Here is a 26,627-nt window from a genome sequence, read left to right on the forward strand (position 1 = left end):
GAAGTGATTGTTCTCTCTTATCGCTGCTTTTCTGACGCTACCATAAGTGTGTGGGACTTATCTGTGTCCCTTGACCTTGCCTATCAACATTTGCTGCAACTCTTTTGCCCGCTGTCGTCACTTTTGTAACATTTTACACCCATGTCCTTTTCTCCACCCACTGCTCGGGTTACCTGGTCAGGTGTGGGAACTATAAACGGCCCATAACTATTTAGCTCTGAGAAAGTGATAGGAAGCGGACAGCTCTGTGGTGCTTCAACAGAGAGGCTCCACTACAGCTCCTGCTTGTCCACTCTGTAGCTATTTTAAAACAGAACAGGAGGGTGGCCGAGAGGCTTCTGTTGAGGCTTCAGACATGCCTGCAGTGGTGCACAAAGAGATTCTGGTCACATTGGCTCTACTTTTTCTATCTCAGACAGGAATTGAAAGCAGGTCAGTCTCAAGATAAGTTTGTGTTACTGCTGTCTCCAATTTAAGTTATTATTCAAATGGTGTGAATTTGGTGCATCATAAAAATTTGATTTTTGACATGTTTTAAAGTTTTCGTACCATGTATGTAAGTCAATCATAGTATTGATTAATTAGTAAATTGTGGAAAGAATTGTTGACTCTGTTGTTGTTGCTTTTCTTCAGAGCTCTCACAGCTGAAAGCAGAATTCCATCAGTTACTCTACCAGACTGGGGGGATTCAGGTATTCAAAAGTATTAGACTGTACATGCTAAGACAGCTAGTAGTATTGCTCATATAACTCTCATATAGGATATTACTCTCACTATAATAAGCATGATCCTTCTGTTTTCACCCACAGAATATGTGACACAGTGTTTCTACAGCAATGACAACACTCCGTTGTGTGACTGGACAAGGACCCAGCCATCAACAGGAGGTATAGCAGTTGTGATTTATTGTGATAATAGTAAAGTGAAACTTATTGTTTCAATTTAAAAATGGAACCTTAAGTGTTCGTTTTGTCTAGTTATCGAGCCAGTGCGGGTTTATTAAGACCTCATGTGGGAACTAAGAGATTACTTGTCGTGGGACATTTGTCCCACCCTTTTCCGGTATTTCAGCCATGGATCATCGGTCCACAGTTCTGCTGTAATCTGTCAGGCTGTGTCTCTGTCTGTTTCTTACTGCATATCACTAATTGATCTGAAGCAGGCTAATAATGTTTTATAGCCTGGTGAGCTCCCAGGGGCAATCAAAGCAGAGGACCTACACTCGAGGTTGAAATTCTGTTGAAAAACACTCCAGCTATTTTGCATCTAATTATAATTACACCAGAGTAGAATGTACTTGCAGTTTTATTAGAATAACAAAGAGGAGAGAATGGTGTCGTATGTTTGATGTCATAGAAATTATGCTACATTTCTAAGCTCTATTGTAAGAGAGAGAGAATATGTTACCATCTTTATTCTGTAATCAAAACAAACTGAAAGAAAGAGTCGAGCTAATTGAACATTTGCGCTGTAGAAACTACTACATAATCACAGTTTGTGATGTGGATAGAAGCTTCTTCATTCATTACACATTTTATGTCTACCTATCTCCTGAATCTGTCATAGTAAACACTTTGGAGAGCAGTGCACTAGGTCTCCAGGGTGAGGCCTGTCTGGAGTTTTGGTACTTGGCTCCAATTGCTGCTGAGGGATCTGAACTTCGCGTTCTGCTCAAAAGCAGCACAGGACTTATTGAAATCTGGTCCTCACCTGCCCTGGCCGGAGATGCTTGGAGACAAGTGTTTGTCCCTCTGTACCTTACAGAAGAAGGTGCCCAGGTAAAGTGCCACAAAGTGAATATACTGTATATTTAACCTCTAACCTGTAAATTAACTGCATTTGGGATTGTAGTGCTGTGTGCCATGTTGAAGAGGATGTGCTGTTTTTTTATTAGGTTGTATTGGAATTTGTCCAAGCGTCTACGGGAGGACAGGTGATTACTAAGCTGATAGGAGTGAGGAGAGGCCAGTGTGGTAAGTGTTTCCTTAGTTTTCCTTAGTCATATTGTACATGATGTACAGATAAGTATGTACAATGCACATGGCGCTACTTTTTGTAATAAACGTTATCACCACGACTTTCATTTCACCTTCAAAAGATCTTATATCACACGAGCGCATTCCAAAGCTCAAAGATGGAAAAGATAAGATTGTCATCCCATTAAATTGAATGCATTAAGGGGACACTGATCTCTTATAGTTTATATAACATTAGATGGATTGCTGGGCTTACGTTGTGTTAATTCTAAAGGTTGCATGGGGGAGATCTAAGACCATACTTAGAAGTTGAGTGTTGAATTCCCAAAACGTTCAAGAACAGCCTTTAGTTTTCACACTTGTATTCTTGCACCATCAGCGCTAAAATTGTACTTTATAAAAGCCATTAAACAAAAATATTGCCCCTCATGACCAAACTGAGTTTCGTGTGTAGAATTGGTGGATAACTGAACACAATACTTTATTAAAGCTGAACAGACAGACTCTGTTTTGAGGTGGAAAGTGATTGATTTTTTTCCTCCCTGTCACACATCCCCACAGGACAACAGTGTGAATCTGACACAGAATTCTGGACAGATGAATCCACACATTGCCTTTGTTCTGCTGGCCAGCTTTCCTGCTCTTCCTCTCAGTGCCCTGAAGGCCAAATATGTGGCCCACAAAGGAAGAGTTCCTCTGGGATCTCCACCGCAGGGACATGCACTATACACAGTCACACAGACTGCAGCAGTTTTGATGGAGCCCTGTTCCGCTTCATGGCCCCCTGCACCTACGTACTTGCCAAGACCTGCTCATCCTTTGAGGCTCTGCCAGTGTTCAGTGTGGATGTGATCAATGGGCAGAATGGGAACTCATCTGTGTCGACTGTACAACAGGTCAATGTGGGCCTTGGGAATCTCCAAGTGTCCCTGCTGGAGAGGCAGACCCACCGTGCTGTGGTGAGTCAGGAAGGAAGACACCGTACAAAATTGAAATGCACATAAAGTACTGTATGTCATAACTAATGCCTCCACCATCTGCCAGTATGAACAATTGTCCCCAAAGCTAAAATATTGTGCTTTTTACAAGCCAGAAGCCATTCCACTTAAAGGGAGACCAATTTTGATTGATTTTGCTTAACATAATGTCTGCGTCAAAACACCACAAATAAGCCTTATTTTACAGTTTGTTATTATGAAACAGCAAATGTAACCATTCCTCCAGAAACACATTTTTGGCAGCCTTGCATTTAATTTTCAGGTTGAGCTGTGTATCAGTGTGATATCACACATTTAGAGACTATAAGACTATTTTCTATTGGAGACAGTCTGCTAAGGCAGACAACGCTATTCTTATGCACAGATTTAACATATTATATTAAAAAAATGTTCCCATTACAATTTAAATGTATTCCCCTACGACTTTGGTTTAGTTTCACTATAATGAAGGTTAAGCTTTTCTGTGTATCGAGCTGTTCCCATATCTGCAGCCCCCTTCAACTGATAAGCTGAGGTGCACAGCTTAGTTGCATAATTCTAGACGTTTCACAGATCTTATCAGCCTTATTGGAACACCTCTGTTATGTAAACCATCACATACATTGATAATATATGGATGTTTACAGTTTCTAAGGAGTTTTAAATACTTTTCTCAAGGTTAATGGCGTTTGGAGGAAGCTTCCACTGAGACTCAATGGTGGTGCTATGAAGATTCAGAGTAACCGTGCTGCAATTGTACTGCAGACCAGCTTTGGCCTGTCTGTCTCCTATGACAATGCTGGTGCTGTCCATGTCACCCTGCCAAGCAGTTTTTCTGATAAAGTATGCGGCTTGTGTGGCAACTTTAACCATCTTAGGACAGATGACTATCGTACACCAGATGGTACAACTGCTTCGGATGCCACTGCTTTAGCCAAGAGCTGGCAGCTCGGTGAAAGTACCTCTTCCTGTGAAACCATTCTAATTCCTCATCACTGTGACCCACTGGATGAGGCTGCGTACGCCAGTGAGCTGAACTGTGGAGGACTTCTGTCCACAACTGGGCCTTTCTCTGGTTGCCTTTCAGTTCTGGGGTCAGAAAGCTACTTCAGGGGCTGCATGGCCGGCATGTGCTCTTCTAATGGTGATCCAGCAGTGGTGTGTGAGACATTACAGATCTACGCTGATATCTGCCAGGAAGCTGGAGTCGCTGTACCCTCGTGGAGGAACTCAAGCTTTTGCCGTATGTCACTTTATTGTTCCCTACATTGTTTTGTTGTTTAATTATTATTTTGTATTGAGTTAAAAGGGAAATAGTTGCAACTAATAGTGTGATAAAATAACAAATAAACCAATGTACTTCTGTTTTCTCTTGTGTCCCTCTCAGCCCTTCAGTGTGGTGAGAACAGCCACTATAACTCATGTGCTGAGGGCTGTCCTGAGGTGTGCTCCAGTCAGGATCTAGTTGGATCGTGTGGAAGCTGTGAGGAACGATGTGAGTGTGACTCTGGGTTTAAACTCAGTGGTGGTAGATGTGTCCCAGCAGAGCACTGCGGATGCTGGATAAATGGCAAACATTTTGAGGTAAGGGGAGTAGATTACGAACAGGATGTTTTCAGATTCAGTAATGCTAATGTTGTTATGATTACACACATTCCCTTCTGCAGTATTCATAATCTTCATATAGCCTTTTTCCCTTTCAGAGAGGAGCGAGATTCATGGAAGGAGAGTGTTTGCAGCAATGCCAGTGCATGAGTAATAATGTTGTGCATTGCACTGAAACACGCTGTGCCAAGAATGAAGTATGTAAGGTCAAAGATGGGGTCAAAGACTGCTTCCCTTTTGAACCCACCACCTGTATGGTGTATGGTGATCCTCACTATATCACCTTTGACAAGACCGCCTACGACTTTCAAGGGGGCTGCGATTACATCCTGACTACCACATCTGGAGAAGAAAGCTTAGTCCAGTTCACTGTGACCGGACACAACATGTACCCTCCACTTCAGAACTTTAGCCGCTCTAAGCTGGAGGCTGTGGCTCTTCAGGTTGAAGATCTGCACCTGACCCTGAATCAGAGTGGAATGGTCTATGTAAGCATAAAAACACTTTCAGTTGTACTAAATTCTTTGTGTTGCTGTGAAATGACCATTTAAAGGTCTTTGTCAATCTGACCTGATATTACATTTCCTGCTAATTATAGCACTTCTGGTCTGCGTTTTCTCTAATTCAATAATGAAATTGCATAATGATTGCAGTATCAGAGGACACATATCAATTGAGATCCTAAACCGTGTCAGGTCAAAGATAGTCAGCTATGTTTAATCTTTGACTTCAGTAATATACAAGCTAATAATAACTGACCCATTTGACTTTGCACAGACACCATTTTCACTGCCTGATACTATTTATAGCTCAACAGACTTACTGTTGCAGTATTAATAGCAGGAATATGAAAAATAATGCTCATATCTCATTGTCCTCTCTTTAGGTCCATAACAGCCATGTCAATCTTCCCTATTCCACCAATGGCACATATGGCTCACTGTGGGTGTACAAGAGGAATCAGTACATTATCTTAGAGGCGACCTTTGGCCTTAGGATGATAATAGACACGCAGAACAGACTCTTCCTGCAGGTGGATGAGCACTACCTGTATGAGCTGTGGGGGCTGTGTGGCACCTTCTCTGCTTGGCAGGGCGATGACTTCTTATCACCAGATGGGACAAATGCCACAAATGCCTTTGACTTTGGTGACAGCTGGAAGGTTCCAGGGAACAACGAGTGAGTCCTTTCACAACACGTGGAAAGGAGTACAAGAACAAAAATGTCATTTGCATATAAATAGTCTCCTTATGAGTTTGATTACTTGAACAGTAATACCACATATTTTCCATTTTAAAAACATCAAGTCATAATTTTCTTTTGAAGGCATATTGCATCTCGTACTTTAAGACTTTGACTTCAGGTCAGACATTCTTCTTTATATGGCTCACAATTATACAAGGATAACTACCTCCAACTTCGATAGACAAGTGATTACTGGGCACTGATAGATGATTGATTAGTCAATAATGAAGTCAGCAAGTATTCTATCCCTTTTTTCTAGGTGTGTTTCCCGTCCAAATGATCCTAGAACCTGTGACACCTATGAGGAGGAGACTGAAGCCTATGATAAGTGTTCTGCAATCCTGCGGGATGCTTTCAAGCCTTGTCATGCAACCATTCACCCAAGCACCTATATAAATAGTTGTGTGTATGACTATTGTGACACGTTTGGTGACCAGCACACCTTGTGTGAATCTTTGGAGTCATACGTGGCAGCATGTGAAGTTGCAGGGGTGGAGCTCTCCTATTGGCAGAATGACACAGCCTGTGGTGAGTGTCTGATAACAACACAGTGAAGATGATTGAGAATTCTGTGTAAGAGGATCTGTAGACTTGCTACTTATCTAAATTAACTAGTAGATTCATTATTTGCTTTTATTTACATAAGTAAAAATAGAGTGTTTTCTTTTTGCGCCATATTTTTCTATTCGCTTCTATTTGCTGTTTTCAAACATCTCTTCTCTGTTCCAATAATAGTTGACATTTTACTCAACCCTCCTTTCTTTGATTACAGTGAAGTAACGTCTTTTCATGACGTCTGTTTCCGTTTTCTTCTATATTTTGTCTATTCCAGCTGAACCTCCTACCTTTCCAACTCTTCCTCCAACTACAACTTCTAGCTCTTCAACGCCAGATCAGACTTGTAAGAAGAAGTTTTCTGCAAAAATGTTTGCTTTTTCCACAATCAGCGACACCATCCAATAAATAATTCTTAAAGGAAAAATTAACTATCAAATGAGCTTGCTTCTAAATGCTATAGATTGTATACTGTATATTTCAACTAACATTACTGTAATGACCTACAGCAAGTAAGGTCACATTCATTTCCAGATAAGGTCTAAATAGATTTTTTCGTGGATAGTTAAATCTAATTAATTGCAATTCATGAGTTTATATTACTCATTGTGTTTTTTGTGTTCATTTACCTAGTGTGTCCTTTCAATTGCAACTTCGACAAAAATCTGTGTGGATGGGAGCAGCTCATACAGGACAGTTTTGATTGGACAAGACATTCAGGCCCCACCCCGTCAAAACAAACTGGGCCAAACCAAGACCACACTACTGGAGGTAACATGCAATTCTCATCTAAATGAAACACTTACCATGGCATTCGATAATAAGTTGTAAATTGCTTGAGATTGATGATGATTTATATCCTCAATTCTTTTTTTCTCCAGAGGGGTCCTACATGTACATCGAGGGGGACAGTGTTATCCATGGCGACTCAGCCCGTCTGATTAGCTCAAAGTGCCATTACACTGGCCCTCTCTGTCTCCACTTTTGGTATCATATGTATGGTTCAGCAACCGCCATGGGCCTCAATATCTACCTGCTCCAAGAGAATAGAGCCACCAAAGTCTGGTCCAAGAAGAGCAGTCAGGGACCAGAATGGCTTCCAGGATATATTGATGTCACTGGACCATTCCAAGTAAAATTAAAATTGTGTACCGGACCTTAAATATTCTGGTTAAATATTACACACCTTTTCACACTCACATGTACCCTCTTTCAGATCATAGTGGAAGGAGTACGAGGCTCTAACGCTGAATCAGATGTGGCCATTGATGATATTTCCATCCACTTTGGCAAATGCTCAGGTAACACTGAACTCTAACAAAGAAATTTGATTGATTTAAATTTGATTAGAATATAGTTTAAATAATGTCATGGTCTAATAAACAGTCAATAATCACTTCCCATAGGTATTTTCCCTGGACTTGTTAGTGTAACTACTCTTCCTCCCACAACTGCAGAATTCCTCCCTACACAACCCAGTAAGTACAAAGGAAGATTTTATGGGTTAGTTGTTTAATCATAAATGGCCAACCTTTGTCATTAACTGGTTACAAATGAACAAGTATTCCCTATTAAATACTCAATCTGCTAACTTCTAACAGGAAACAAAAGTTATGACCTGAAATTTTTGCAGGCTGTATCATGGCCATAATATTTACTTCATGTTAGAGGTTTTTCTTAATTTGCAAATGTGTCTCTTCTAGTCTGTAATTTCGACTGCAGCTTTGCCAGCAACCTTTGCAGCTGGAATCAGATGGTGACGGATGCTTTCGACTGGACTTGGCAGAGTGGCTCCACCCCCACCCTGATGACAGGGCCCTCTGCTGACCACACTGGAGGTGATAGTAATCTGTGTCTGTGTACTTGTATAAGTTTGCAAAAAAGAAGACACAAATAACTTTTTTGTTTCCCACTTGACCAGATGGCCACTATCTCTACATCGAGGCCAATACTGCGACACATGGAGATACAGCTCGTCTCATCAGCTCTGAGTGTTCTGACCCTGGCCCGCAATGTCTGCAGTTCTGGTACCATATGTACGGCTCAGCCGATACAATGGGCCTGCATGTTTACTTGCTCCAGGGCAGACTAGCTGATGCTGTGTGGTGGAAGAGGAACGATCAAGGAAATGTGTGGCATCTTGCTCAGGTGGACTTCACAACAACTGGAGCTTTCCAGGTGAATTCGCTACAGCAGGAACTAAATTAGTTTTATTTTATTGCAACTATGACCAATCTTTCCAGTATTAATTATTTATTTTTTATTCTTACTCAGATCATCATTGAAGGGCGCATAGGTTCTAATGATCAATCTGATGTGGCCATTGATGATGTAAAGCTTTATCGTGGTCGATGCTCTGGTAGGGACAGTGCGCACATCATCCATGCACAAATACATACTATTAGGTGTTTTGATTGTTTTAATGCTACGTGATAACTTTCAGTGAATATTTTTGCATTCTTGCAGGTCTGGGTGAGGTGACAACCATTCCTCCTCATCCTGATTTAAACTCAACCATTCCTCCTAATCCTGATTTAAACTCAACGGATCCTCCAAGTCCTCCTCTGCCAATGAGTATGCCCAGTGTTACATCTCAACCCCCGATAGTGAATGTCACCTTACCTCCAATAGAGGAAGCAACAACAGATATCATTAGTAATGACAATGTTACTCATGCTGCAGATGGGACTTCCCAAACACCTCCTCACTCAGGTACTGCAGTGGCACTTAAGACTAACAGTTGGTTTACTTAGTCTTCAGAGTTTTTATTTTCGGCACATTTTGCACAATTTCCAGAATTTCTTGGTCAGTCGACTAAGGATGTGTTTCTTTTTCTTGCCAGTTTGCCAACTGCACTGTGATTTTGAACAAGATCTATGTGCGTGGAATCAGATGCCTACTGATGTGTTTGACTGGACATGGCATAGCGGCTCTACTCCTACTATGATGACAGGGCCTTCCTCAGATCACACTACTGGAGGTAATGAACCTTCAGACACAAAGAACCTTCAGACACAATGCCAGGAAAAACCTGTTAACCAACATGCTATAACTGTGTAAAACTGTCTTAAAAAATTTATAGCACGCCCTTTGGTTGATGATTGATTGATTTTGTTCAGCTGTCCAGAATTTAGCATTTAGAATTTAAAAAGTGATTTGTCTGTGTAATTGTATAAGTTTGCAAAAAAGAAGACACAAATAACTTTTTTTTCCTCCCACTTGACCAGATGGCCACTATGTCTACATCGAGGCCAACACTGCGACACATGGAGACACCTCTCGTCTCATCAGCTCTGAGTGTTCTGACCCTGGCCCACAATGTCTGCAGTTCTGGTACCATATGTACGGCTCAGCCGATACAATGGGCCTGCATGTTTACTTGCTCCAGGGCAGACTAGCTGATGCTGTTTGGTGGAAGAGGAACGATCAAGGAAATGTGTGGCATCTTGCTCAGGTGGACTTCACAACAACTGGAGCTTTCCAGGTGAATTCGCTACAGCAGGAACTAAATTAGTTTTATTTTATTGCAACTATGACCAATCTTTCCAGTATTAACTATTTATTTTTTATTCTTACTCAGATCATCATTGAAGGGCGCATAGGTTCTAATGATCAATCTGATGTGGCCATTGATGATGTAAAGCTTTATCGTGGTCGATGCTCTGGTAGGGACAGTGCGCACATCATCCATGCACAAATACATACTATTAGGTGTTTTGATTGTTTTAATGCTACTTAGCGTGATAACTTTCAGTGAATATTTTTGCATTCTTGCAGGTCTGGGTGAGGTGACAACCATTCCTCCTCATCCTGATTTAAACTCAACCATTCCTCCTAATCCTGATTTAAACTCAACCATTCCCCCTAATCCTGATTTAAACTCAACCATTCCCCCTAATCCTGATTTAAACTCAACGGATCCTCCAAGTCCTCCTCTGCCAACGGCTATGCCCAGTGTTACATCTCAACCCCCGATAGTGAATGTCACCTTACCTCCAATAGAGGAAGCAACAACAGATATCATTAGTAATGACAATGTTACTCATGCTCCAGATGGGACACAAACTTCTCAAACACCTCCTCACTCAGGTACTGCAGTGGCACTTAGGACTAACAGTTGGTTTACTTAGTCTTCAGAGTTTAAATTTTTTTGCACATTTTGCACAATTTCCAGAATTTCTTGGTCAGTCGACTAAGGATGTGTTTCTTTTTCTTGCCAGTGTGTCAACTGCACTGTGATTTTGAACAAGATCTATGTGCGTGGAATCAGATGCCTACTGATGTCTTTGACTGGACATTGCATAGTGGCTCTACTCCTACTATGATGACAGGGCCTTCCTCAGATCACACTACTGGAGGTAATGAACCTTCAGACACAATGAACCTTCAGACACAATGAACCTTCAGACACAATGAACCTTCAGACACAATGCCAAGAAAAACCTGTTAACCAACATGCTATAACTGTGTAAAACTGTCTTAAAAAATTTATAGCACGCCCTTTGGTTGATGATTGATTGATTTTATTCAGCTGTCCAGAATTTAAAAAATGATTTTTTATTCTATGCCATACATATCACACTGTCTGTTACTTGAACCCAATCAACATTTATTTCCTTATCCAGATGGCCACTATCTTTACATAGAAGGCAACAGTGCGACACATGGAGATACAGCTCGTCTCATCAGCTCTGAGTGTTCTGACCCTGGCCCGCAGTGTCTGCAGTTCTGGTACCATATGTACGGCTCAGCCGATACAATGGGCCTGCATGTTTACTTGCTCCAGGGCAGACTAGCTGATGCTGTGTGGTGGAAGAGGAACGATCAAGGAAATGTGTGGCATCTTGCTCAGGTGGACTTCACAACAACTGGAGCTTTCCAGGTGAATTCGCTACAGCAGGAACTAAATTAGTTTTATTTTATTGCAACTATGACCAATCTTTCCAGTATTAATTATTTATTTTTTATTCTTACTCAGATCATCATTGAAGGGCGCATAGGTTCTAATGATCAATCTGATGTGGCCATTGATGATGTAAAGCTTCATCGTGGTCGATGCTCTGGTAGGGACAGTGCGCACATCATCCATGCACAAATACATACTATTAGGTGTTTTGATTGTTTTAATGCTACTTAGCGTGATAACTTTCAGTGAATATTTTTGCATTCTTGCAGGTCTGGGTGAGGTGACAACCATTCCTCCTCATCCTGATTTAAACTCAACCATTCCTCCTAATCCTGATTTAAACTCAACCATTCCCCCTAATCCTGATTTAAACTCAACCATTCCCCCTAATCCTGATTTAAACTCAACGGATCCTCCAAGTCCTCCTCTGCCAACGGCTATGCCCAGTGTTACATCTCAACCCCCGATAGTGAATGTCACCTTACCTCCAATAGAGGAAGCAACAACAGATATCATTAGTAATGACAATGTTACTCATGCTCCAGATGGGACACAAACTTCTCAAACACCTCCTCACTCAGGTACTGCAGTGGCACTTAGGACTAACAGTTGGTTTACTTAGTCTTCAGAGTTTAAATTTTTTTGCACATTTTGCACAATTTCCAGAATTTCTTGGTCAGTCGACTAAGGATGTGTTTCTTTTTCTTGCCAGTGTGTCAACTGCACTGTGATTTTGAACAAGATCTATGTGCGTGGAATCAGATGCCTACTGATGTCTTTGACTGGACATTGCATAGTGGCTCTACTCCTACTATGATGACAGGGCCTTCCTCAGATCACACTACTGGAGGTAATGAACCTTCAGACACAATGAACCTTCAGACACAATGAACCTTCAGACACAATGCCAAGAAAAACCTGTTAACCAACATGCTATAACTGTGTAAAACTGTCTTAAAAAATTTATAGCACGCCCTTTGGTTGATGATTGATTGATTTTATTCAGCTGTCCAGAATTTAAAAAATGATTTTTTATTCTATGCCATACATATCACACTGTCTGTTACTTGAACCCAATCAACATTTATTTCCTTATCCAGATGGCCACTATCTTTACATAGAAGGCAACAGTGCGACACATGGAGATACAGCTCGTCTCATCAGCTCTGAGTGTTCTGACCCTGGTCCTCAGTGTCTGCAGTTCTGGTACCATATGTACGGCTCCGCCGATACAATGGGCCTGCATGTTTACTTGCTCCAAGACAGACTAGCTGATGCGGTTTGGTGGAAGAGGAACGATCAAGGAAATGTGTGGCATCTTGCTCAGGTGGACTTCACAACAACTGGAGCTTTTCATGTAAGTCACTTATAAAATCAGAGGTACACTTGCAGGGTAACACTAGTGTTTGCAGCTACAAAGGTCTGTTTAAGCCAAGGGTGGGGAACCTCAGGCCTGCGGGCCGTATATGGTCCATTTGGTCCGGCCCGCGAGCAGATCTGGCAAGCGGAACCGGTGATCCGGCCCGCCCGGCCGCAATGCTGCCCGCCCGATTCGACCCGCCGGGCCGCTCGGCCCCCATTTTGCTGATAGTGTTTGCTGGAACAGGGAAGAAGCTTATGTTTGTGTAAAGGGATGTGACGTGGGCGGCAGTAGCTCAGTCTGCTGGGTCGACAGCTGGGAACTGGAGGGTCGCCAGTTCGAGTACCCTGTGTGGACCAAGCAAGCAGACTGGTAGCTGTTGAGTTGCCAGTTTGCCTCCAGAGCACTGCCGAGGTGCACATGAGCAAGGCACCAAACCCCCACCTGCTCCATGGGCGCAGAAAAATGGCTGCCCTGCACCCCCTCTGAAATCCATGTGTTTGTGTGTGTGGTATGTAAGAGGGGGTGCAAGATAAATTTCAATTGCATGTAATTTGTGTGTGAATTGCATGCAACATGATGAATAAACTTAATCTTAAAAAAAATCTTAAAACGTACAAGCTAAGAATCCTACACTTAGAAATAAATGCTGTACGAGTATTTTCTACATCTGTGTAATCTCTATCCTAAAAAATCTTTATTTTAGGTCATTTTTGAGGGACGCAGAGGTTCAAATGATAAGTCAGATATTGCCATTGATGATATATCACTTCATCGTGGGCGATGTGCAGGTAAGCCTTTGTTTCTATTCACATACATTCATACAATGAAACCTACAATTGATGTAGCTGATTTGACTGTTCAATGTTATAGATCTGGTTAAGCCAACAACTCCTGGACCAGTTACAACAACCAACCCTGATGTTCCTGTAGCAAACACTACAACTACTGCACAACCACTAACATCAACTGCTCCACAGCCGCAATCAACAACAATGCTGACAACAATAGGCACCACAACAACAGAAGCTACAACTGATTGTGACACACAAACAACTGCAACACCATCAACAACCATACTTACAACAACTACAAATCCGGATGTCTCGGGGACCATAGAGCCGGTTACCCCAACAAATCCTAATTCCTCAACACAAAACACAGAGGGGCCATTATCAACAACAACTGGTAGACCACAGCCAACAACAACAAATGGGCCCCAGCCAACAATTACAGGTAGACCACTACCTTCAACCACTGGCAGACCACAGCATACAACCACTGGCAGACCACAGTATACCACCACTGGCAGACCACAGCATACAACAACTGGCAGACCACAGCATACAACCACAGGCAGACCACAGTATACAACCACTGGCAGACCACAGTATACAACCACTGGCAGACCACAGCATACAACCACAGGTGGACCACAGCATACCACCACTGGCAGACCACAGTATACAACCACTGGCAGACCCCAGCATACCACCACTGGCAGACCACAGTATACAACCACTGGCAGACCACAATATACAACCACTGGCAGACCACAGCATACAACCACAGGTGGACCACAGCATACCACCACTGGCAGACCACAGTATACAACCACTGGCAGACCCCAGCATACCACCACTGGCAGACCACAGTATACAACCACTGGCAGACCACAGTATACAACCACTGGCAGACCACAGTATACAACCACTGGCAGACCACAGCATACAACCACAGGTGGACCACAGCATACCACCACTGGCAGACCACAGTATACAACCACTGGCAGACCCCAGCATACCACCACTGGCAGACCACAGTATACAACCACTGGCAGACCCCAGCATACCACCACTGGCAGACCACAGTATTCAACCACTGGCAGACCCCAGTATACAACCACTGGCAGACCACTACCTTCAACCACAGGTAGACCACAACCTACATCCACAGCTGAACCACAACCTACAACCACAGCTGGACCACAACCTACAACCACTAGGCCACAGCCACCCAGTACACCTGTGCCAAGTAAGATAAACATTTTCCTTTTTGAAATATTGTAAGCATGGACATTCATTTGCAGTAATGCAGTGATAAACACAGATAACGTTGAATTGCCTCAGTTCTTACTATATCTATCTTACTATTTCAGTTCTCTATTAAATGCTTGTACAGTATATGCACATAAGTACATTTCCTCTCTTTCCCTGTGTAGCTCCCTCTTGTCCAAGGAACAGTCACTACAGCACTTGTATCTCTGCCTGCACACCAACTTGTAAACACTTGTATGGTCCACCTGGCTGCAATGAAGATGAACCTTGTATCCAGGGATGTAAATGTAATGAAGGCTTTGTGCTAAGACAGAGGGTTTGTGTGCCTATCCAGCAGTGTGGATGTGTGGACAGGAATGGCAACAAATACAATGTAAGTGACATAGTTACAAATATAGAAATGTTTGAGAGCAATTCGAACAGATCAACAAGATAATATGCATTAATGACTTTTATGCTGGAAAGCGCATTATGGTGACTCTACTTCTCTCTACAGTTTAATGAGGTGTGGTACACCAGTCACTGTAGTAAGAAATGTGAATGTGAGAAAGACGATGGCGTGGGAAAGATCGACTGTGATGATGAAGATGAGTGTGATGGAAATTCTGTCTGCCTTCCAAATATGGAGGGCCAGTATTACTGCAAGCCTGCAGGTAAATGTCACAGAATCACTGTCATGTGTCATATCCATGCAACGTGTCCTATTCACTGAACCATTGTGTCTGCTGCTCAACAGATTTCACAGAGTGCACCATTGAAAGAGACCCCGAGTACAGAACCTTTGATAACATGAAGCATGACTTTGAGGGTGAACACTCATATGTGCTTGTTCAGACCACCAACTTGCTCAATAACCTTCCAGAACTGTACATAGAAGGCATCAACACACATATTAAAGATGAAGAAGATGACAGCCATCATGATAAAAGCAGTGAAGAAGATGACAGCCACCAAAACAGCAGAGAACGGCGTGATGATGATGATGATGATGATGATGATGATAGTGATGAGAGTGAATCACACGAGAAACACCACAGATTAAGAGAGCTTAAGATCAGAGTGTACAATCAAACAGTGGAGTTCAAGGAGAATCGAAGACTTTTTGTAAGTATGAGATACTTTATAATATATTGCCTTCCTCACATTCTTTCAGCAGCAAAAACAGCTCACAAACATTTGCTGTTGCACCAAGGGACCTAACCAATGATCCTTCATATTATGTTTGTGTGTGTGTAAGAGAGAGGGAGCGAGAGATAGCACCTTCTACAAAAAGGAAGCAGATGGCTCGTAACCAGATTAAAATATATAACCTTTCATATATTATCCACATTCTGAAGATAACTCGCCATGTGCATAGAGTTCAGTCAAATCAAATAACATTCCAATAACATTATTGTGTAACGCTGTGGGGAGCCAAAGGGTCTTTATAATATAATACACTTCTCCTTTGAAAACCAATATTAATGCATGTACTGGTGTCACTCTTGCCCTTTAGCGGCATGTCCAACTGCCCCTTTTTTGGAAGCTTTTCTCAACCAATTTCACAATTTACTAGGAGAAACTAGAGAGAGAAAGGTTGAGGACTCAGATGCAGGGCACAAAATTAAGTTCAAGAAGCAGTCTCTATTAACTAGTTCAATGGGAGCAACAAAAAAAGGGGGGAAAGCAAATACAAGCAGCTAAAAGTCAAAGCGCATAAATAGTCCAGAACTAAAAATAACCAAGCATACAATAATCAAAAAATCAGGCAGGCAAAAGCAATCCTTACAAAAAGGTAAAACACGAATGAATAGACTTGCATGGCAGAAATACAGAAGTTACACAGCACAAAAGAAGAAAACAGATCAAGGAACAAATGAGGAATAGAGGAACACAATGGGGAATCCAGCAAGGAGACAAGGAGCAAAATGAGAAATGGGATGAATCTCAGGAGCAAAAATGACAAGGAACACCACAGGAAGATAAGAGAACAAGAACGACAACAGACTTGCTACAATACAGAGACATAATACTTCAAGATACGCTGGCAAAGGACATTGGAAAATGGATGCATATACTGTATACTTGAACCAAAGGAAACTAATCAAGGACGGGTGAAACCAATAAGGGAGGGGCAAAGAATCAGGAGATACACAAGGGCAGGAAGTTTACAGAAATGAGAGCACACAGGAGAACAAAATAAAACAGGAAACCAGACGATACCGCAGCATGACAACCAAGATATATCGGTGCCTTAATTAAACACTTTGTATGTTATACATATATTGTGCCCTCATGTCAATTTAGTGGGACATTTGATTGTCATATCTGGTTATTCCAACTCCATTTTTAGTCAGGCCAAATGCCCTGCTTGTTACTGGCTGAGCCATCATGTGCCCTCTACCCAGTGTCTTGTTCTACGTTAATTATTAACTATTAATGTAGAACGCACAAAAGAGTAAATAGAGGCTCTGTATGTTTGACATAATTAATATTTAAACAATATAAATTTCCTCTCTCTCCTTCAAGCTTAATGGGAGAAAAACTAATACTCCTGTCTCACCGACTGGTGGGTTGACCATCCGAGAGCGTTCCTCTCGTATCTACCTGAAGACAGACTTTGGACTCTCAGTGAAGTTTGATGGACGTAGTACAGCAGGTAACTCATTTTTACATTCACACTATAAAGTGTACTTTCAATATTAACAGTAGTCCCAGGACAGGTGAACACGTAGGATTCATGACTTATCATGAAATCTGAATTTTTTTCATTCATTGATGCTGATGAATGAGTTCTAAATGGATGAAGTGACTTTTTTTATGTTTTTCCTGCAGAGATCATTCTACCACACATATATAGAGACAAGGTCAGGGGTCTGTGTGGAAACTTTGACGGTAAACGAAAGAATGACATGATGAAGCCAGATGGTACCCAGGCCAGGAATGTTCAAGAGTTTGGAGATAGCTGGAGAGTGAAAAAGAACCTCTGATCATCGAATGGATGTAAGGATGGAAAACAGATCCATCACCACTTGTTTTAAGTACAGTAGAGAGACTTTAATCACGCTATTTGTTGGGTTTAAATACTGTACAAACAGTAATTGTTAAATTTCTATCTTAGAAGTAGAAATCCTATGCAGTTGTTCTTGCTCCAGTTTATCAGCAGAAAAAATAAAATGTATTAACTTGTGTTTGCTCCTGCATACCGCAGTAAAAGCATTTATTGCAACTACACTATTCCAGGATTTGTTTTTCCTTCAAAAATATGATGTCCACTGTGCATCTGAAACAGCAACTTGACAGTTTTTTGTCTCTGTGTTTTTGAAATCTCTCTATTTTTGTCATGAAATGATTCAACTGTCTATCAATTGTAAAACACAGCACTTATCATACTTCTTCTTTTGTGTCACTGCCATACTACTGCTTTACTATTTATTCATACTCTTGCACACATGATTAGTCACTGTCTATTTTCTAATGACTGCTCTGTAACAACACATAATTTGAATAAATACATACAATTTGGTTGGCAGGTTTTGGAATGGGTCTTCTTTGTACTGATGAATAATTTCCGTTTACTCATTCGACGTTCAGTTTTTTAGGAGTGACGACACATGAGAACACAAGCTAGTATCTTGTCAGAAGAGCAACAGGAGTAAGTGCCATGAAGCTATGTTCTAGTCAGGCAGGACACAGGTGCCAAGAGGTAGTGAATGGAGACAGGTAGAGAATGGAGACAGAGAGATTCTTTAACATATTTTTGTTAAAGATATGTTAAAGTTTGTAGATAGATAATTGTTACACCTGTCAATAGATGTGAAAGTGTTCACAAAAGAGTTGGATCTAACCGGGTTTTTTAAGGACTGAGAGTGACTTAGCAGATCAAAATGGAGTGTGGTGAATCATACCACTACCTATGGATGACAAAGGAGTAGTGTCTGGCCAGACAGCGTTATTGCAGTGGCGGCACCAGGTGTCATTCCAGGTGTCGGCATCAGTGTGTGTTTAAACATTATCTCGTCAATGGAATCCCCAGTGGAGCCACGACAACATAACTTTGTCTATCAGCAATTATCTACCAGAGACAGCAAGCATGACAAATCAGTAATAGGAAGATGTACTGTATAAGAACAAGGAAGCTGACTGTATTTGACAGACAAGGGAGTTGTTCATACCTTGAGTGTGCTTCCGTGGGCATGTGTGTGTCTTTGTGTCTATGATGCTGATGCTTATCTATAAATATGCCTGAGTTAGACTTAGCACTCACATAGAAGCATGGGTTGGTTTATGGAGCATTACTTTGTCCTGATGTGTTTACTACCTGCCTGCAATGGTAAGTGAAGCATCAACACACTTTATATTCAGGTGGCTTTAAACCACAATGTCTTTGGTAATCAATTGAAAAAAACAACTCAACCAAAACAGTGAATAATTAGAGTAGAAGAAACACTTCGAAATTATATCATATTCTGTAACAATAACAAGTTATTTGTTATTGTTCTAGGGACAGCTTACGAAATCAATTTAATTGCCAAGTACTCATATATAAATACTCAAATATTACTATTTTTAATTGTGTAACATTAACACCATTTCCACAGTTACGTAACATTATTATGTAGGATGACCAGGCCTTTCAGAAACAGATTGAGTTATGTTGTCTAAGTGCTAAATTAATTCATTTCAAACTGCGTTATGTTTATTTATTAAGCACATGTACATATCAATTCACATTTTAAAATCGCACAACCTGCATTGATGGATGGGCAGTGTACAATCATTCTTCATCATTTCAAAATAACACTTATACGCAGACAGAAAATAGAAAATAAAGAAGGTGGTTTCACAAAGCCTACATCTAATAAATGCCTAGTCCATCAGACAATTTGGGAGCTAACAAAGTCTTACAACGCAAACCAATTATTGCTCATACCCCATCAAACCAATTATTCCTCTTCGGCGCTCACTATTATCAATCGATTACCAATCAGACATTTATTTCGTACCTTGAACATTAATAGATAGATATTTATATAGAAATATAGAAAGATATTTAGAGCGCTAACACTGACAGAGAATAACATTTTGGCTTGGCATGGATTTAATTTTGGAAAGGTAGACTGAACCAGTATTGAGTTTCAGAACAAGCATTTGTTTTCTTTACTGTGAAATGTCAAACCTGAAATTTTACCATTGTGTGTGTGGAGAGGGTCAACTTTTCTGACATCTATTTGTGTTACATTTGAAAGAAAACATTTTAATTTGATTTACTTTCATTGTTTTTCCTGAACTCATATGAAATTGTATCTCTTCCAGGAGATACCCTTAACACTTCATCTAACATCACCACCACTCCCATTCCATCCAAGGAAGTGCCTTCAAACTTCACCACCACTCCAATTCCATCCACGGAAGTGCCTTCAAACATCACCACCACTCCAATTCCATCCACGGCAATGCCTTCAAACATCACCACCACTCCAATTCCACCCATGGAAATGCCTTCAAACATCACCACCACTTCAATTCCGTCCAGGGAAGTGTCTTCGAACATCACCACCCCTCCCATTCGATCCAGGCCAGAACCTTCAAACATCACCACCACTTCAATTCCATCATTGGCAGTACCTGTTACTACTGTCGGCATTTCACGGAGTAAGTTGCTTGTCATTGATTTTTAAGAAATATTGTGCAATACACAGTGGTGCAGTGGTTAGCAAGAAGGTTGTGGGCAAGAGACCAGGGCCATGTTCTCCTTGTGTCTCCGTGGGCTCTCTCCTGCCTTGGTCCGTAGGTGTGAATGTGAGAGTGAGTGTTGTTTGTGTCTATGTGTGCCCTGCAATGGACTGGCGACCTGTCCAGGGTGTACCCTGCCCTCGCTGTCAGGGTACCCCACGACCACGACCCACTAGTGGATAAGCACTGATACATAATGGATGGATGGATTGTGCAGTACAGTATTGATCTTATAGTTTGAGTCCTACCTCTGCTATGTGTTTTCAAGGCTGTCTGGGTCCGCCATTAGTATGCTGCACTGGTCAAAACAGCAGTTGTTACCGAGGATGTTTCTGTGACATTTCTTGTAACAAGTTCAATGACTGCTGCCCAGACTACATGTCTACTTGCCATCCCAGTAAGTAATGTAATGATGTAAATTTGGGACACACAGTCACAAGCATTCTAAGCAAAGATAATTGTTGTTTTAACCTTTCTTCTTAATGGCAGATATCACCACTGCACCAACATCCAATCCAACAAACAGCAGTAATATACCGGTTGTAAACAACACAACCTCAGAAACAACAGTCTCTGCTTCAGTGACCAATATAACAAGCACAAGGAATACATCTGCACTATTAGATGACAGTGCAACCTCAGCATCCACTATCTCTGCTACAATGCTCTATACGACGAGAGGCAGTAATTCCTCCATGTCAGGAGATAACAGTACAAGCACAGCCCCAACAGTCTCTGTTTCAGTACTCAGTCCTACAACAGCGTACAATACAACAAGCCACAAAACTACAATAATTACAGTAGTTGACAATACAATTTCAAACTCCACAGTTTCTATAACAGCGCTCAATACAACAAGTAGCAGTACTACATCAATGCCAGCAGTTGACAATACAATTACAACAATGCCAGCAGTTGACAATATAACTACATCAATGCCAGGAGTTGACAATATAACTACATCAATGCCAGGAGTTGACAATACAACTTCACCATCCACAATTTCTGCAACAGCGCTCAACACAACATTCAACTGTACTACATCAATCCCAGTGCTTGACAATACAACTTCAACATCTACAGCTCCTACAACAGCTCTCAATACAACAAGCAGCAGTACTACATCAATGCCAGCAGTTGACAAGACAATTACAACAATGCCAGCAGTTGACAATATAACTACATCAATGCCAGGAGTTGACAATATAACTACATCAATGCCAGGAGTTGACAATACAACTTCACCATCCACAATTTCTGCAACAGCGCTCAACACAACGTTCAACTGTACTACATCAATCCCAGTGCTTGACAATACAACTTCAACATCTACAGCTCCTACAACAGCTCTCAATACAACAAGCAGCAGTACTACATCAATGCCAGCAGTTGACAAGACAATTACAACAATGCCAGCAGTTGACAATATAACTACATCAATGCCAGGAGTTGACAATATAACTACATCAATGCCAGGAGTTGACAATACAACTTCACCATCCACAATTTCTGCAACAGCGCTCAACACAACGTTCAACTGTACTACATCAATCCCAGTGCTTGACAATACAACTTCAACATCTACAGCTCCTACAACAGCTCTCAATACAACAAGCAGCAGTACTACATCAATGCCAGCAGTTGACAAGACAACTACATCAATGCTAGCAGTTGACAATACAACTTCACCATCCTCAGTTACTACAACAGCTTTCAATTCAACAATCAACTGTACTACATCTATGCCAGTAGGTGGCAATACAACTACATCAATGCCAGTACTTGAGAATACAACTACAACATTCACAGTTTCTACAACAGCTCTCAACACAACAAGCGATAGTAATACGACAATATCAGTGGTTGACAACACAACTTCAGCCTTCACATTTTCTACAACAGCCATCAATACAACAATCAACAGTGCTACATCAATGGGAGTAGTTGACAATACAACTTCAACATCCACAGTTTCTACAACAGCACTCAACACAACAAGCGGCAGTACTGTATCAATGCCAGTAGTTGACAATACAACTTCAATATCTACGGTTACTACAACAGCACTCAACACAACAATCAACAGTACTTCATCAGCGCCAGTAGTTGACAATACAACTTCAATGTCTGCAGTTTCTACAACAGCGCTAAATACAACAATCAATTGTACTACATCGACTCCAGTGGTTGACAATACAACTTTAAAATCTACAACAGATAACTTCACAACTACTGCATCCACAATCTCTGCCACATATCTCAATGCAACCATCAGCAGTGCCCCAACAAACGTTTATACCAGTACAACATCCACATCCACAGTGTCTGACACCGAGACAACAAGCGACGGTACTACATCTATACCAGCAGATGGCAGCAGAACCCCTGCATCCACTTTTAATACTACTTCTAGTGTTAAAGGCAGCAATAATACATCAATGCCAATAGATGGTAGTACATCTCCAGTATCTACTGCAGTACCCAACACAATAAGCAGTAATACATCTACAATCTCTAATTCAGCTCTCAATACAACCATCGGCAGTACCTCGACACACGTAGATGTTACTTCAACCTCAGTACACGCAGTCTCGGCCTCAGTGCTCAATACCACAAGCAACCATACGACATCTCTGCCAGTAGATGACTCAGCATCCACAGATTCTGTGCTTGACACCACAATCAGCAGCCACACATCTTCCCCTGCAGATGATAGCACAACTTCAGGATCAACGCCTTCTACTACAGTTTACAACACAGCAAGCACCAGTACTATATCTATGCCAGTACTGGACAGTACATCGTCAGCATCTGCAGTCTCCACTTCTATCGGTAATAGTAAAAAAAAATGTGTATTTTAATTACATTTGCCATCATTAAAAAACATGTTGTTACATAATTCATGTATCAGAACTGGGGTCAACAATGGCCTTATTGCTAAGTATGAGCAATAACACATGTTGGTCCTTTTTTCCTTCTTTAACCGCAGTTGATGGCCTCATATTTGTGGACATTTCTTTGTCTTCGGCAGGGACAACTTGGACAGAAACCATTCCAACTTTGGATGGTAGTAGTACCACATCTTCACCAGCAGATAGTAGCATATTCACAGTTTCTGAACAAATGACAGATTCCACCACAGGCATCGGCCCAGATGAAGGTAAAATAAAGTCAATGATATTGGTGAAACACATGACATATATATACAAGTAGTATATATATGTAGTATTCTGTACTTTATTTGTTTATTTTTTTAATGTGTCCAAACAGTGATAGTCCATTTCAAAGTATCTGTTTCATCCAGTCCAGAGGAAAATGAGGAAGCTATTTTGCAGGCTTTATCTAATGTAAGTACAATCTGCAAATATACTTAACAATCTGTCCCACAGAGCCCACAGTGTAACTAAAAACAGCTCACTGTGTGTGCATGTCACATGAAGTCACAGTGTCACAAGAAACCATGATGCATTATACACACATATTTCCATGCCTATTCAGTGAGTGTTTTCTCTCTGTCTTCATAGTTTGTGTCTCAGAATGGAGCCCTCCTCCAACAGGAGCAATGTGACGGCTGCACCCTGAGGATCAGAAGCATCACACGCACATGAGATGTGGTCTGTTTTCCAGCGAGTACACACATAAAATACATTTAGCTGTGACTGTACAGCTATAATATGGGAGACATGATGAATTTAAGATAAAAAATCTTTTTCTGTGCATATGAGCAGTTCATATTCCAGCATTCCATATAAAAATGACTTGAAGCATAAGTTTTGTCAGCAAAAAGCAAGCAGGCATCCCTTCTTGATGTCACAGCAAAGGTGGAAAGAAAAGTACTCTATTAGATACATTTCACAGGTACTTCTACTCTATATTAAAATACTTGTTCAATAGCACAATGCACTTTGAACATTATCAAAAGAGTTTCATTAAAGAAAAGAATTTGGGGAGAATTTTTTTTATTATCTATTTCAAGATCTTTTTTCTAATGGAAAACTACCATGGAGACATAAATTTGGTTACATCCTTGGGCAGAAAACCTTTTATTGCATTCTAATACTAATACTAATAATACTCTGACAAGGATCATTCCACTTTGACTTAAGGAGAATTTATCAAGGTGAAAGAAGAAAACAAAAGGATATCGACTGTGCTCAAATAAGAAATGTTTGTAAAAATGTACCTCGTTACTTTTCCTTGAGATTGGGACTTTGACCAGTTGAGCCCCTGGTGGCCTCTTTTTCATAACTTTTCATAATTACTGAAGCTATTTTACTTGTAATAGAGAATTGATATGGCATGTTTACTTAGTACTTAGGTATAGGATGTTTGCTACTGCCTAGACTAGCATATTGTGTGTTTAGAGCAGGCAGGCAAGGAGCAGCTGAAAAATGGATCAAGGTGGAGTTGTTTGGCCATTGATGTGGTCTACTTCTGGTGACCCCGGCACTTCAAGGCAAGAGGATGAGACAATAATTTAATTATGAGGGAAGAAGAGGAAACAGGTCCAGTGGCCTCAGGGACCGGCACAACCTCTAGGAGCACGGACACTTCAAATTAGACAAGCATTGTCAGTCCTGACCTTTGACCTTAGGGATTAAACTGGGAAGAGGACCTTAATGCAGAATTGTAAATGTGTCACATAAGTCATCTTTGCTTTAATGCATTTTATTTTTACTTTTCTTTCTTTCTTTCTTTCTTTCTTTCTTTCTTTCTTTCTTTCTTTTCTCCTTCTTCCATTCTTGCTTCCTTCCTTCCTACCTTGCTTCCTTCCTTCCTTCCTACCTTCCTTCCTTCCTTCCTTTCTCATTCATGTGGTGGATCCTACCTGTTCACTTGCCAGCCTGCTAATCTGAAGGGTCGTCTCCCTCTCCTTAAGGTAATGTTAGTGCTGCGTGGTGCAAATCAGAAGCGTGTGTTCTGTTTAAGCTCCTCTCCACAATCCTGCTGCTCAATTGAAGTTAATTCTACACACTGAGTCTCGAGTTCACGTTTCACCACAGCTTTGTAAACTCAGATCATTACAGGGTCACCAAGAGGTTGAAGCAGCCCCGTAGCTCCACACTGAGTCTCCAAAGATCAGTTACAATGTAATGTCAAAGGAATGTCGCTCAGTCCTCAACACTGACCAAATGGCTATTGCATGAGGCTTTGGCTCATTATAACCAATTTGAGTTACATTTCAAAATGCATTTTGTTCAAATGTGCTGTTTGCGTGCGTGTTTATTCTGTAATCATATATTGTGGCAACTGTTAAAAATGTCCTGAATGAAGAATCAAGTTACACTGCTACAAAAGCTGTTAAAGATATGACCAGATTCTCACAAAAATAATATTCCAAGTCTAATATAACATCTTGTGAGTTATTTCAGCTTGAATAAAGAAAAGTAATTTAAAAGAATCTCATTGAATTAGATCAGATCAAATTGAACGCAATGGCTGGTCACTACACACACTCTCTCCCCCTCTCTGTCTCACACACACGCACACACGCACACACGCACACACAGTGTCCATGTTGTCTACACCCTCAGTCTGTTGCGGTATCCCTGCTTCCCTGTGGTGTGTGCGATGTCGAAGGCCCCAGTGTTATTGATCCTGATTGGGCCTCACAGGAGGAGATTCCGGCCTGCCATTGACCCACACTTCTTCATGTTTCCACCCTTCTCTCAGATCATCAGAGGCAGCCGTCTCCTCCTGCCTGCATGCCTGCTTGCGTGAGATTTCTGATTGTCAGATGGAAGGGGAAGAGGGGAAAAATGAACTTAGTACAGGTTTTGCAAAATCACTAGCAGGTCTTGCCTGAGCAGTCCGCATTGACGTTTTTCTGGCTTGGTGACTGTCAAAACATCCCCCAGCGTTCAAACCCTCCCTCCTTCCCTGTAGCTCACAGGCTGTACTCCTCTTCAAAGTAAAACGTCTCTGCCATGTGGCCTGTGTTGAATTTTTGTGTCGACGGCAGCTTCGGACTTATGAACTCCTCGTATGGGTCCTTTTTCTCTTCCTTGTTGCGAAGGAAGCAATTGAAAAGTCCCAATGCCAGGAAAGAGTAGAAGACCATGACAAAGAGGATATAGAAGTAAGCATTGTCGTAAGTCTTCCTGGCATCAGAGATGGTGGACACCAGAGTGGCACTGGAGAGAGGGCTCACTGTGGTGTTGTCGTTTTGGTGCCTACTGCTGTTGGTATTAGTGTCCTCCAAAATCATCTGCTGGCATCTGGACAGTAGAG

At 41.3% G+C, this 26,627-nt stretch overlaps 2 protein-coding genes across 2 annotated transcripts; both read left to right on the forward strand.

Moving 5' to 3' along the window:
• Positions 1-231: 231 nt before the first annotated feature.
• Positions 232-18,184, forward strand: LOC142994303 (uncharacterized). The gene is made up of 37 exons (XM_076145069.1): positions 232-432; positions 634-692; positions 810-887; positions 1,567-1,778; positions 1,895-1,973; positions 2,538-2,935; positions 3,632-4,196; positions 4,341-4,537; positions 4,657-5,046; positions 5,445-5,737; positions 6,063-6,331; positions 6,636-6,704; positions 6,992-7,129; positions 7,240-7,490; positions 7,575-7,659; positions 7,765-7,836; positions 8,062-8,196; positions 8,280-8,536; positions 8,633-8,717; positions 8,825-9,070; positions 9,201-9,338; positions 9,586-9,842; positions 9,939-10,023; positions 10,136-10,447; positions 10,579-10,716; positions 10,984-11,240; positions 11,337-11,421; positions 11,534-11,845; positions 11,977-12,114; positions 12,365-12,621; positions 13,331-13,415; positions 13,498-14,658; positions 14,846-15,054; positions 15,178-15,334; positions 15,418-15,785; positions 17,190-17,319; positions 17,496-18,184. Exons 1-37 carry the CDS (start codon positions 356-358, stop codon positions 17,648-17,650), a joined length of 8,199 nt encoding a protein of 2,732 aa, XP_076001184.1. The 5' UTR covers positions 232-355; the 3' UTR covers positions 17,651-18,184.
• A 3,600-nt stretch (positions 18,185-21,784) lies between these two features.
• On the forward strand, positions 21,785-25,729 carry LOC142994239 (uncharacterized). The gene is made up of 4 exons (XM_076144985.1): positions 21,785-23,228; positions 23,428-23,556; positions 23,667-23,743; positions 23,921-25,729. The coding sequence occupies exons 1-4, from the start codon at positions 21,806-21,808 to the stop codon at positions 24,002-24,004; spliced, it is 1,713 nt and encodes a 570-aa protein (XP_076001100.1). The 5' UTR covers positions 21,785-21,805; the 3' UTR covers positions 24,005-25,729.
• The last annotated feature ends 898 nt before the right edge of the window (positions 25,730-26,627 follow it).

The sequence above is a fragment of the Genypterus blacodes genome, unplaced genomic scaffold, assembly GCF_046128005.1.
Source record: "Genypterus blacodes isolate CSIRO-AG114 ecotype Tasmania unplaced genomic scaffold, CSIRO-AGI_Gbla_v1 ptg000029l_1, whole genome shotgun sequence".
Lineage (NCBI taxonomy): Eukaryota > Metazoa > Chordata > Actinopteri > Ophidiiformes > Ophidiidae > Genypterus > Genypterus blacodes.